Raw genomic sequence first — 13,652 nt, forward strand, 5'->3', positions numbered from 1 at the left:
ACTTTTTATTACGCATGCGCTGTGGTGAGAAATTCCAAAATGGCGATAGTGCGTCCGTTGCAACCAAAATGAAAATCGCATGTTTGTCGTGTAACCGTCTCTTGTTTTAAGTTTGTGGATTTTTGTAAGTGAAATACTGTCATATATATATGGTCTTTGCTTTTTTGTAAATGACATCGATTGAATATTCAAGAACATTTTAGCAATTTACGAAATTCCAATTAAAATTGTTCCCATCGTTGTCATGGACCTTATCATGATTTCATAATGACACAGATATATAACACAGGAGAGGTGTTCAACAAACTGAAATAGTTGTAAATGTGTTGCTGGTACTTAACCAGGATAATATTCATGTTTAAGAACCAGCTGCACGGTAAGTTCAAATTATCGGTGGCAATGGGCGCTGGTTAACGTATCGGCCTATAACTGGGTCTAAGTCAGAGGTTCAGGGTTCATCACCACATGATGATAGAACGGATAATCACTCCGGATGGTGAATGGCTCTTAATCTCATGTACATAGCAGACTTTAAAAACTGTACATATGTTTGTCTCTCAAAAGCTTGACAGCTTTAGAAACTAAACCAGTTCATTTATATTTTAAATAAATCTCTTACTTTATCTCAATTTTTGATCCATGCTGACGATAGCTCATATCCTGCTGATGTCATTTATGACATGTCACATGGTACCAGTTCAGAAGTTGTGTTTTGCCAGGCATAATTTTCAACCCTTAGGTATATAATATACTTTATTTGAAGTAAAAGCACATATTTGCCTGACAGGTTAATAAGGGAGGACAGCATTGTGTATGGCCATATGTATTTGAATAATAACCAACAAACCAACTTGTTATATTTGTGTTTCAAAAGTGACGGTAGTCATTTCACTCCTAACATATTTAACAGTTCTTGTTTTAACTTTAACGCCACACCGAGCCCACTTTTTCTCCCTGTTTATTTCTTAGTGTCTAAAGTAAAATGCTGGAGAGGTGCCAAAACAATGCTTGTTTTTGTACATTGTCAAATACCCATGTGTAATACATTATTCATCATCATCATAAGGAATCTATAAATCGTGGATTTCTAATGCTCGTTTCAAGTAAAAAAAATAGTAGAGGTTCATATTGTTGTTTTATGATAGCAAGGAAAGGCGTTCAAACACTTTGTCTTATCAATTAACTTCACATTCATTAAGTCGTACATTGTGACCATGACCTCTAAACCTCTGACAGAATAATAAAATGTTAAACAACAAGTTTTTCGTTATAGAATTGTATTTGTTTTTCAAATATAGTCGAGTTGCATAAATATCACTAATCTATTTCAAACAGTATTCAAATAGGCATAACAAAAATGCAACATAAACAATAAGCAAAAAAAAGAATTACTTCATGAAGCATAACTTCTGCATGCAACACATAACTTAAACAGCACAATAGTATATAACTTTATAAAAGAATGACATTATGATACCTAACACTATGTATGAACTTAACAAACAGTCATACATACTCAATGTGAAAGTAAAAGATAATATGTCAAGAGCACAGCATGAAACATAAATCACAAATGTATGAATTGAAGCAGACACATAAAATAAACCTTTTTGTTTATGCAACATATATGCAGCCAAATGACACAACGAAATACACAATAAACACAGTCATATTTACAATACGCCACAAAACATCAACACAAATTAAGGTTAAGAGACTGGATAAAACTGTTTTCATGAACTAGTTGAAGCAACTCAGCAACTTAACCAAAAAAAGGGTATAAAGCAACCACAGAGTTTTTTACTAAAAATTGACCCTTAAACATTATAGAGCAGAAAAGGCAAAAAGAAAGAAAAAGTAAATTCACAGTTAATAACTATTTACTCAAGAATTAAAATAGTGCAATCCTTTGTTATTAAATTTTATTTTTAGGTATGGTAATATGGCCGTAGCACAGGAAACCAGGCTCCAACACAGGTAGGTATCTTATGTTTGGGGCATTGGTTTTAGTACTGCTTGTTAAATTGTGTATATAATCAAAAGGTTTAAAACAAATTTCTATGTCTATATCTAGGAAATTTTAATCTGTATTTTCTAGCAGGCTGAGTATGAATGTATAACTTTCATTAGGCCTAAAAAAAAAATATGTCCGTTTCAGGTAACCCGACCCTACCTATAAAAATGCGCCGACCCTAACTATTTTTTACTGTTTCTGAGAAAAAAAATATTCGTTAGCGAATAGAGAGTTATGAATGGCAGATAAATGCGAATTGGACGCTTGCCAAGATATTGTAAAGCGCTCAGACGATTAAGATTGGTATTTTTTTGTTATACGTGTTTTGGTTGGTTGTGCAGTATGAATGTACGACAGATTTTGAAAAAAAAAATATAAAATAAAAAAAATTCCCTACCTACCCTACCTAGAAATTGTGGGAAGGTTACCCTAAACAAACTTTTTTTTTTGGCCTTAGGCATATTGCTAAAATTTAAAGCAACATATATTGGCTGAAACCCAACAGTTTATTCAAAAATTGTATTTAGATATTATATATGAATATAAACGGTTAGATCTATATATTTTGTTGTTACTTTATCATTTATGTCCAGTAAAATGCTTTTACTCTGACTGGGACTAGCAGAAGTATCTATCAAATATTATTCATTATTTATAATTAATGACTCAAAATTATAAAACAATACAGTTTGAAGATGGAGCCTGGTATTGAGCGTCCAGGGAGCGCCCTGACACGTGGAGTACAGATAACAGAATTCAATGATTCGAGAGTAAACCCGGAGCCCATTGTACTAGAGGAGACTGATTTACTGCTGGAACAGTTCCTGTCACCAAGAAAACTTGTGAGCTCTCAATTCATTATTCATCATGCGTTTGTTTTTCAACAACCGTGAATTCTTAATTCCCTTTAAAAAGTTCTGAAAACGGCTGACAGCAAAATCATCTTATCTTTATTTTTGAAGTTATTTAATATGTTGTAAAATATAAATTAATGCTTTCTGAGAAAGGCAAACACCTGAAAGGATTTATAAGATTAGATTTGTTAGGGACATCATAGCGGGGAATAAACGTTTTTGTTAATGCCAGAAGCCTTGTACACACGAAATTGCTTTGATGGGTTTTGTGTTGGTTTATAAATACGGTAAAGCCTTTCTCTAACATATCTGTTTCTGATTGTTTATTCAGATGTTGCTGACGGGCGTTGACAACCTGGATGACATTCACCAGCTTGAGATGAAGGTGAACACAACAGACACGAGTCTTGGAAATTTTGGTCAGCTGCTTCACAACCTCAGGCAGCTAAAGGTGTCCAACAGCACCATACCTAAAATCAGGTACCTCACACAACTTCTGTTTTAGGGAGAGTTGATCCTGTTTGTGTAGTTGCATCCATCCATCAGTATTCTGTCGAAGCACCTCTTCAAGATGTGAAGAGGGGGCAGAATTAAGTAACACTGGCAATGATCTTTAATTCCAGATGTAAATAACAGATGTGCCTTATTTATATTAAATGTTGCATGTTGATATATTTAAAAAAAATGCTCATTTGTAACAGGGATCTTGGTTCATCCCTACGGAGCCTGCATGTGTTGTGGGCGTCCCGTTGTGCCCTGCAGGAGCTAGACGGGATTTCGTCTATAATTGGTCTGCGAGAACTCTACCTCTCCTACAACGAGATATCTGACATCAGTCCTGTCAGCATGCTTGAGCACATTGAAATCCTGGATGTGGAGGGGTGAGGTCTTATAATAGTGCAGTTTTTATTTAAATCTTCTGCTTTGCTTGAATGTAAAAATAAAGAATATTCACACAAAAAAACAATCAAAATGTTTATTTCTACCATGTATATTTAATCATCAGTAGCCACAAAAGGTAGAATTTAGGTTACTTAAAAATAAATTCAAAGTATTTAGTTACTTACAAAAGGTCTGTAAATTTGCAGAAAATTTGTCCAGAAAAATGTTTATGAGTACACTGGTCTTACAGGCTTGTGCCCTTTAGTTAATGTACAATCACTTAATAATTAGTTATAATGCCCGAAATGAAGATGGTATGTAACTATGTTATTGTATGCATTTCAGGAACAACCTAGATGATATAGTGCAGGTACAGCACTTGGCCATCTGCAGCCGGTTGACCAACCTCACTCTGGATGGCAACCCATTGTGTAATCAACCAACACCTGCAGAGTTCATTGTAGGTCACAATACATTACATGAAGGCAATTCTGTGACTTTAGTTAAATGTGCAGTATCTGAAGATGGAAAAAATCTATATATAGACGTTTGACATTCAACTGTTGTAAGAAAACGTTGGTTTTGCAAGTTTGTCAAAGTCCCTGTTTTTGACCGTGTGATTGTCTAATGCTTCAAAATCTATATAAAAAAGTTTAATATGGGCTGGATTATTGTAACAGAGTTATTAGGTTATTTAATATATATAATTAAGCCATTGTTGTATCCTCCCAGGAGGAATACGATTACCGGCAGGAGGTGAAGAAAGCTATACCCCACCTGAAGACCCTTGATGATGAGCCACTCATAGATGGGGTGGGATCCTTCCTCAAACATAACGTGTTTGATGCAGACTGGGCATACCTCGAGGAGCTACAGAGAGATATCACACTACAAGATGATTCAGATTCTGTTGTATCAGGTGTGGTTCTGTTTCTGGATTGTTATGCCCCGAAGAGAAGCATATAGTATTTGTACTGTTCATGTGTCCATCCACAACAAAACTTTGTCTGCTCAATTACTTGTTAGCTGTTTCACAAAGGATAATCAAACTTCATTATTAGTTTCCTTGACCAGCAGATGACCCCTATTGTTTTTAGGGTCACTAAGTCAAAGGTCAAGGTCACAATCAATAGTCTTATGAAAATGTTGTCCACACAGTATCAGTTTGACTAGGACCATTAAACTGTATTGGTATGTTGCCTTTGCCCCAACAATTTCTAGAGTCATTGGTCAAAGGTAGCAGGTAATAGTCTTATGAAAACTTATGCGGAAAACGTCTTATGAAAACGTTTTCCGCATAATAATTAAAAAATGGTTTGACCTAGGACTATGAAACAGTGGCCGTTTGCCCTGGGCCAGTAGATGAACTCTAGTCATGTTAATGTTGGTAGGTCAAAGGTAAAAAATTGATGCATTTTTTTCAAATGCATCTGAATCTCAGTGCAAAAGGGCCATGCTTTGACTAAGAGTTGCAAATCAGTTCTCTTTGTTTTATGCCATTCTCTAACTACATTTCATTTATATTTGATAGTGTTGTTTTTATTCGTCCTTTTGTTTCACTATTCATGTAGCTGATGTTATTAGCTAAGAGGACAACTTGCTATATTTCTGGTCAATTTGAGCGCGTTTATCATTTGTGACAGCTCTTTATATACATGTATTTATGTCTTAATGAATATGTTCTTATTTTTATGTGTTAATGATATCTGTTTTTCATCACTTCACTTGAGGGTGTATGTAACATTCTGCAGTAATTATCAATATGAGATAACAAAATTTTATGTGACACATAAAAAAACATTTCCATTATCACAGGCTTGTCATATCCAAATGAGTTGTGTTAACAGCTGTTTATTGTTATACACAGATTCTAGTCGGCCACCCAGTGGTAACCGGCCAAGTACAGCAGCCTTGAAGCCCAACACAGGGTTCCGGCCTGGGTCAGCCCTGAGGCCATCCTCGGGGTTCCGACCAATGACAGCAGGCACACGACCAGCCTCCACAGGACACAGGCCAGCCACAGCTATAGGAGGCATGAGGCCCAGCTCAGGCTCTGGCAGGCCAGGGTCAGGAAGCAAAGGTAATTGGGAAGTTACTGAAAAGTGGTTTGTTATATCACTAAATGATGTGATTTTAATTTGTCCTGCAACAAGTCACATCACTGAATCTTTTCTGTTCTTTATTTTTAAGAAGACTATGTTATAGTTGGACTGTTATTTAGCTGATTAGAGAATTGACTAGTTTGAAAAAAAAATGACTTGATCCTTTTAAGCTTGAAATATATGCAAATGAAGTTGTATTTTTATTATTCCCATACCGGTTTCACCAGAGGGGACTTAAGGTTTACCCTCCGTCCGTATATAAAATGTAGTTTGTTTTTTTCGTCAGACAAATTAATGCAGAGTTATTTCCCTTGACATTAAAAATATAGCCAAATTGGTCCTGTGATAACTTCAAAAAGTGTCAAAGCTAGGTTAATGAAATTTAGTATGTGGAAAAAGGGCAATATGGAGATTATGCACATTATTTTATTTTTTTCGTCAGACAAAGTTATGCAGAGTTATTGCCCTTTACATTTGTTAAAGTTTTCATGGAGATTCTCTTGAGACACGCTCATTCTTTTCACAAGGCTTTAAACCAGTAGGGGACACTTGGCGCCCACTGTGCAGCGCTCTTAATTTGGTTAATTTAGTCCTGTGTCAATGTTTTAAACACGCCAACTATCATGATTTTCTAACAGCGGAGATTGCAGACACAGGAGATGCCAGTGACCTGACCCTTGGGCGTGTGATCTGTGGGAACCCCTCAAAGGCTCTCCTGTCCCGAAGGAGACTCAACCCCGATGCTGCTGGAGAACTTGAGGGGCAGGAACAGGATATAAAGTTTGAACCTAAGGTTTTGTATGTTTTGCAATGAATCTGTTTTCTTCATTTCAGATGAGATTTACAGGTTTTTCGAACCACTGATTTGAGGTTTAAGGAAGAATGACTTGCAAACTGCATGCTAATAAGTTAATTACTTATATTAAAATGTTAACCATCAAATAATTTCGGTTTCAGTAATACTTTTTATGTTATCACTAATAATTTATAACTCAGATAATGCAAGAGCTCAAACAGGTATTGTGGTTTCATTATTAGCATATAATAGACTGTTCCTTTTCTTGACGCTTAACTTTGTCATATTTCTACTTATTTACTAAATCCACAGCATAATATCTTTTAACCTGTCTGCCATCTACTTGAGCACTGAGAATGAAGACTGGGACAACTTGTTTTCTTGTTATTCTTGTCTCACAACACTTGTCTGTTAAATACACAAAAAATTATTTTCTTGTACACACTCACACATAGGCAAATATACTTTATATACTAAAAAATAGTAAATATGAATTACAATCTCATTATAATCATTTCAAATTGGCTAAATTATGAAAATTGTATTTCATGTAATTTTTAGCTAGATGTACTTTTATTGAAATTTCATAGCAGCAAACCTAAAACAGACTGTTATTTAACCATGCATTGCGTTGACAGTTCCAGCATAGAGCAGAGCACACATACGACACTCTGCAGGAGGAGGAGAGAGACCATTCTGAGATTGTTGATGAACTCAAGGCATGGAAGCAACAACATGAAAAGTTAGTAACACATTATTGCTGGTTTTCTGTTTTTTAAGGTAAAAATTGGAGACACTGTCATACTGTGGCAGTGTGCAAAGATTGTATTCAAAACTAAAAAACTATTAAGGACTACAATATATATCAAACAAAACTTGTTACACATAATAACATAAATGATAATGGGCATATAAATCTGTTTATAACATGGTTTGAGCGATGCCCCTTGCCCAACTAAAAACCCTTGTAGGGCTCTTTACACCCTCTTGTTAGATGAGAATGGTTTGAAGAGGTTAAAGCAAGAAAATAATATCATGGAAAGTTGGTTTATTGCCAAACAGCATTTACACTTAAAGAATAAAACATTAATTTTAATTTATCTAAATCAAACCATACATTTGTTCTACAGGAGGATGGAAATTATCCGTCAGAGCAAGGCTCCCCAGGTGTTGCGTATTGATTATGATCAAGCTGATGATGCCATCAGTCTCTCCGGTGACTCAGATGTAGATTCAGACACAGAAGAGTTGTCTCCCATGCGAGACAGTGATACAGAGACGATCCACCGCGTTCAGGACGAGAACATCGGCACTGAGGGAGACCAAAATTGTAAAGTCTTGCCTTCAGGTTCTCCTCTTTTCTCTTGGCTTTGGTTCTCCTCTACAAGGCTCAATAGATACAGGCTGCTTTATGCGCAGTTAACTATGTTCAGTCAGAGGAGGGTTTTCTCCAGCTCTAGCCTTTTATTTTGGGGAAACCTATCATGGGAATCAATTTGCAAAGATAACTCCAAAAATTGAGAATGACTTTTATGATTTGTAAATGAATTTTTCATGGAAAACCCTGCATGTCACTCAAAACTCCAAAGCTATTTCACCCTGAGTCAAGAAACCTTTGTGGAATGTAGATAAAGGGATGAAGTTCTGCACCTGGGGTTTCATTTTGCTGCACTAAGTAAAACCAGAGTAATGGCTTTTCAATTAACAAAAATTGACATTTCAGGACTTTTGTCATTTAAAACTCCTAAACTTTTTTCATCAAGAGTCAAGACACATTGGATGAATGTCATATAAGTGATGAAGCTGTGCACCTGGCTTTTGTTTCCCGCTGTACGTGGTAAAACCAGAGTTATGGTCCTTGAATTAGCAAAATATCATTTCTGGACTTGTGTCGATCAAAACTCCTGATCTATTTCACCTAAAGTCATGAAACTTCGGAGAATGTTATTTAGGTGATGAAGGTGTGCACCTGGGGTTCTGTGTGCTGCTGCACAAAGTATATCCAGAGTTATGGACCTTAAATAGCAAAAAAAAATTGGACTTGTTGAACTTGTGTCGCTCATAACTAAGTTATTATTACTCATGAGATCTTTCAGGAATGTATTTGATGTTATCAAGTTGTGTCATAATTTTGATGCACTTTTATAGAGAATGGAGATAATAATGGCCCTTGCTCTTGTGACAAACTTGGCATATGGGGGCATTGGTGTCCTATGGGCAGATTTCTAGTTTTTAAGATTTTATTCGATATGTTAGTTGGCTTTCTGCATTTTGTCTCGCCAGCTTGAACAATGCTGAAATGCATCTTAAAAGACTTAGGAAACTGTACTGTGATGCTTCATTGTGAACAAGCACCTTTGCCTGTTGAGCCAAGAAGAAACATCTGGACCAGACTGGTGTAACTTTGTTATTGTTTTGGTACCTGGTATTCTTTATTGATTCATGATTTATGTGGAATTATGGCTTACTCTTCATTTCTGTAATTTATTTGAGAAAACATTTTAGCAATGAAGCATTTGCACCTCAAATCTTTTTAATTAAAAGGAGTGTAGTTTTCAAATCCTGGTTATTTAGTGTACAACTTTGTGAATGTGTTTACAAATACTGATACATTGCAGTTTGAATCATTCTGTGCATTTGATCATCCTAATTAATATTTGCATTAGGCTGGATGTTTGGGCATTCTAGGCTTGCTTATTGTAACATACACGGTACACCTGGCACTATAAGCCAGAAAGTTTGCTCTTTCAAGACTACATGTATGACATTTTTTTTGTATTCTGAGCTTTAAATCATCCTTTCTTTGCATAGCCATGTGTGTCAATAAAATTATTTTACAACAATATGGAAACAATATATATATAATATATATCTGTATATACAGTTCATGATCCAATGTTTAAGTAAGGGTTTTGGTCAAATGAAAAACAACATATATTACACATAAAATCCCATTCAAATTGATAAATAAAAACTACAAGGAGATAATAAATAACCGTTTAATTCGCTTGATTTGAATTATGTTCATACTGGTGTATGTTTAACAGTAAATGATTTCATTATCATATTCCATGTATCAAGTTTCACTTGCTTACTGATCCTCGACCTTTTTTTTCAGTTTCAAGCTTTGTACCGGTGTCAGTGTCACCAAATGAGTCCTTAGACACGCCAGTTACAACAAAACCAAGATACAGTGACTCCAGTAAACCAATTAAAAACAAAGTGCGAAGAAATGTATCAGAAGAGGAGGAAAGTGACTCTTTACTTAGATCAAGTGTACAAAAACCCTTTAAAATATCTGACCTAGCTAGCAGGCAGAGAGCTGTGATACCTCCTCCCAGTCAACGGGACGTTGTACGTAAACACATAGACACTAGCAGCCAAGTGAGGGCTCAGAGCCCCCTAGGCAGTCTGTTGTCGCCTGCTCAAGGACCGATGAGAGCTGAGGCGCGTGGAAATGGGGCAATCAGAGTGAACAACACGGGGCTTCCCCCTGCACCCTCATCAGGTGTTCCTATTATCAGCAAGATGAAAAGGTAAGGCCTGGATTACAAATCATATAGATGGGTGAAATAATTGATAAAAATTATTCTTGTTTGTGAATATAATGAAACAATACTATATTTTTTCATTTCTGCAGATAACACATGTCATGACTTTAGGTGTATGGAAAATTGAGCCATTATCTATTTTGGAAACTTTTTAGCATCAAATGTTAATTTGGCTTTTGCAATTCCTTTCACCTTTGATTTAACATATTAAAGAAGTCTTGAACATATATATATATTTTCACACCATAAATGATTAAAATATATCCTTTTCATTTAAACCGATGCAAGCTTAATTAAACTTATGTTTCTGCACAAGACTGTAAATTTACACTAATAAACTAATCAGTAGTTGTATTACTTGTATCAAACCAATTTTACTTGTCTTGCAGGGAAGAGGGTGCTAACCCAGTCATTAAGAGTGGCTCATATGAACGGGCAGTGCCCCTAAACCAGCGCCCGTCTACAGCCCGTGCAGCGCTGGGCATGCGAAGATCTCTGCCCACTGTCCCCTCCCTACCATCCAAACCTGCACCACCCAAGTCCTGAAGCCCTCAACCACTGTTGCAGTGACTCGCATCATCAGCTGAGGGAACCTGGACCAGAAATACCAAAACCATGACCATGCTTGCTTGTAATGGATGAGATTTGGTGCAGTTAACATAGCTCTACATGAGAATGGCATTATTGATTGCCTCAAGAGGTGTTCAATAATCACCCATTGGAATTTAAGATATATTGTATGTGTTTTTTCTAAAACTTTTGAAGCTGGCTTTTATCTGACGAAATTAGTAGATGTTTACTTCTAATAAGTATGCGACTCTGTGCATGTACACTTTCAATCGTACCATACATACTTTTTTGTTTCACTTAGAAATCAATTGAAAAAACAGGATTTAAAATCTGAATGTATCAAAAAAAATTAAGTGATTATGTCTGAGCATTCCTTTTTTATTTTATTTTGACTGTGATATTTAACTCACACTTTGACTGATAAGCTGCCATTTGCTTCAAGTTATGGATATTGGATATGCATTTGTAGAGTAGAAATATTAACAGGGTGTTTTAAATTAAATGATTATTCCCTTATAGGACTTGTTCCATGTTTGCCATTTATTAAGCTGTCTTCAGAATTCCGGTAATTTTCACAATATAGGTAGTAGAACAAAACTGGTGATAAGTATTTTACAAATCCTGAGTATTATGTGTTCATTTTTAACAAAAAAATCATGGTGAATATTTTTCTACTGTTTGTGTGTGGCAGTTTGTTGCATGGTAGTGGCTTTAGTGAAAACTAGAACGACTTTGATATCATAATGCCCCTTTGTTTCACTAACTCCCCACCCAGTATTAACTCTTCCTTCGTTTTCACCATTTGTGTCATTATCATATAATTGTTAATGAATTTTGTTAAGTTTGTGCTCACTTTTTATGTATTTTATCAACGTCTGCTGATGATAATGAAGTAGTGTGCTGCTGAAAATACTTATACACACCAATTGTTTACATGTATTTGCTTTAATAGTTGTGGCGTGCTATACAATGTAAAAGGTTTCATCTTACTTTTCTATTTTTCTGGTACTTGGTCGTTATCACTTATAACTACACATTGTGACTGGTTTTGTTCATGCAATGACAACAAAACGTTGAATTGAAGAGGCAGTAAAGAGGGAACTTGTTTTTATTGGTCTAGTTCACATATAAGTGATTTTCAGTTGTGTTATCATGTCCGGCATTTATTTGCAAAAAAAAACAAGCAATTGTTATTGCTTCACATTATTTTACACATTTTTTTTCTCAATTAAATGGTTGACGCCATTGCACTAAGCTGTCAATTTAATACTTTCATCATTATCATTTCTGAGAGGAAAATTTATATGAAGACAGCGAAAGCCTGCTTGCAGTGGTTGGGTACTTCTTCATATTAGCTTTGGCAAATTAACTGATGTACAGTTCTAGGACAAATTGTTTAAATAAAATGCACGTATCTGCTGCGTAATTATTTCTGGTCTGTATGACAATGCTTTACAAAAAGAAAATTTAAGAATATGTCTAAATAAATGTTCAACATTAATAAATGTTCAACATTTTAAAATTTCTTTGTGGTATGTGATTTATTTATTGTAAATAAAAATTATTTATTTGCATGTTGTGAATCTTCAATGACCATTTTAATACACCTGTCACAAGAGGGGGCATATGGACTCTCCTGCATATCAAGAGTGAGAGTTTGCCAATCTTTACAGCCTTATGGTACATGGCACACTTCTGAGCACCCTATTCATGATGATACAGTAAAATAGTCATTTTTACCATGTTCAAATGTTGGTTTATACATACCGGTAACTTCAATAATTCTTCCACCTTGCCAAACACTTACAAACTTTAATAAATTAACTACAACTATAATATCAATTAAAGCTGATGAATACCCCCACTCTCTGCCTTGACACAGGAATGGTAACCAGTTTTTGAAAAGGGGCTTTAACTCCATAAAGCATTTTTGGATTGTTACTGAAGTCGAATTTGACCTTTATTTTACAGTGTTAAATGTATAATAAAATTTGTTTTAATCCATTGTACCTGAAATCATCAAGTTGACATTTAAGTGCAAGAGGGGCCATAACTTTTCAAAAAATGTTAGTAAACAAGTCAAACTTGACCTGTATTTTATGGAGTTTAATAAGTGCAGTAAAAATATTTAAAGCTGTCAACCCTTCTGGACACCATTTTTTTTGGTTTTGAGGGGGACTTAACTCTGTTTAAATATAGTTACTGAACTTGACCTGGTTTTATGGCGTTCAACATTCCCGGTGTACTTCGTTTAATCTGGAGACACTTTCATGAGTTATTGTCCAGACATAGTATTTTTGGCGATTTTTGGCATTTTTTTAGTAGAAAAAGTAAAATAACATAAAAACTAATGGTGGGTGACCAAAGTCAGTTTAAACTTTGTTTGTTTGGTGTAGAAATGGGTATCAATAATTTTTTTAATCCATTAAACCTTTTGTGAGTTATTGTCCATACACAAATTTGGCAAATTCCAAGTTAAAAATGAGACATGACATGGTCAAAAGATAGTGGTTTGTAACCAGAGTTGAGCTTGACCTGTATTTTATGGTGTTAAACATGTGTACCAAAAAAAGAATTTCAATCCATCAGGAGTTATTGTGCATACATCATATTATGGTGAATTCCAATGGGCACAAAACTCCATAAAAAATCTGTGAATGGTAGGTAACCTAGGTCAAACATTACCTTTATTATTTTGATGGTGTTTCACATTATTTCTCACAATTAATTTTAACTGTTGACCTTTTCATAATTTATTATCTGAACAAAATGAACTGACCGACTGAACAACAAGATTACTGCTATATACCTCCTTCAACTTATTTTGGGGTATAAATGGAAATTATTAAACAGTACAGTATCTATTTGAGACGTACCGGTAGG

General features: G+C 35.2%; 1 protein-coding gene across 3 annotated transcripts; it reads left to right on the plus strand.

The window, feature by feature from the left end:
• The first annotated feature begins 26 nt into the window (after positions 1-26).
• LOC128232794 (leucine-rich repeat-containing protein 56-like) lies at positions 27-12,341 on the plus strand. 3 transcript variants are annotated; one of them, XM_052946528.1, is made up of 14 exons: positions 27-124; positions 1,933-1,977; positions 2,703-2,856; positions 3,200-3,348; positions 3,570-3,749; positions 4,096-4,210; positions 4,483-4,669; positions 5,618-5,830; positions 6,491-6,645; positions 6,849-6,869; positions 7,287-7,390; positions 7,779-7,996; positions 9,767-10,184; positions 10,589-12,341. In XM_052946528.1, the coding sequence occupies exons 2-14, from the start codon at positions 1,943-1,945 to the stop codon at positions 10,743-10,745; spliced, it is 2,106 nt and encodes a 701-aa protein (XP_052802488.1). In that variant the 5' UTR covers positions 27-124; positions 1,933-1,942; the 3' UTR covers positions 10,746-12,341. The 3 variants fall into 3 exon arrangements, with proteins under 3 accessions (XP_052802488.1, XP_052802489.1, XP_052802490.1); XM_052946529.1 differs by having other exon boundaries at positions 7,779-7,978; XM_052946530.1 differs by lacking the exon at positions 6,849-6,869.
• The last annotated feature ends 1,311 nt before the right edge of the window (positions 12,342-13,652 follow it).

Source organism: Mya arenaria, chromosome 4, assembly GCF_026914265.1.
Source record: "Mya arenaria isolate MELC-2E11 chromosome 4, ASM2691426v1".
Classification (NCBI taxonomy): domain Eukaryota; kingdom Metazoa; phylum Mollusca; class Bivalvia; order Myida; family Myidae; genus Mya; species Mya arenaria.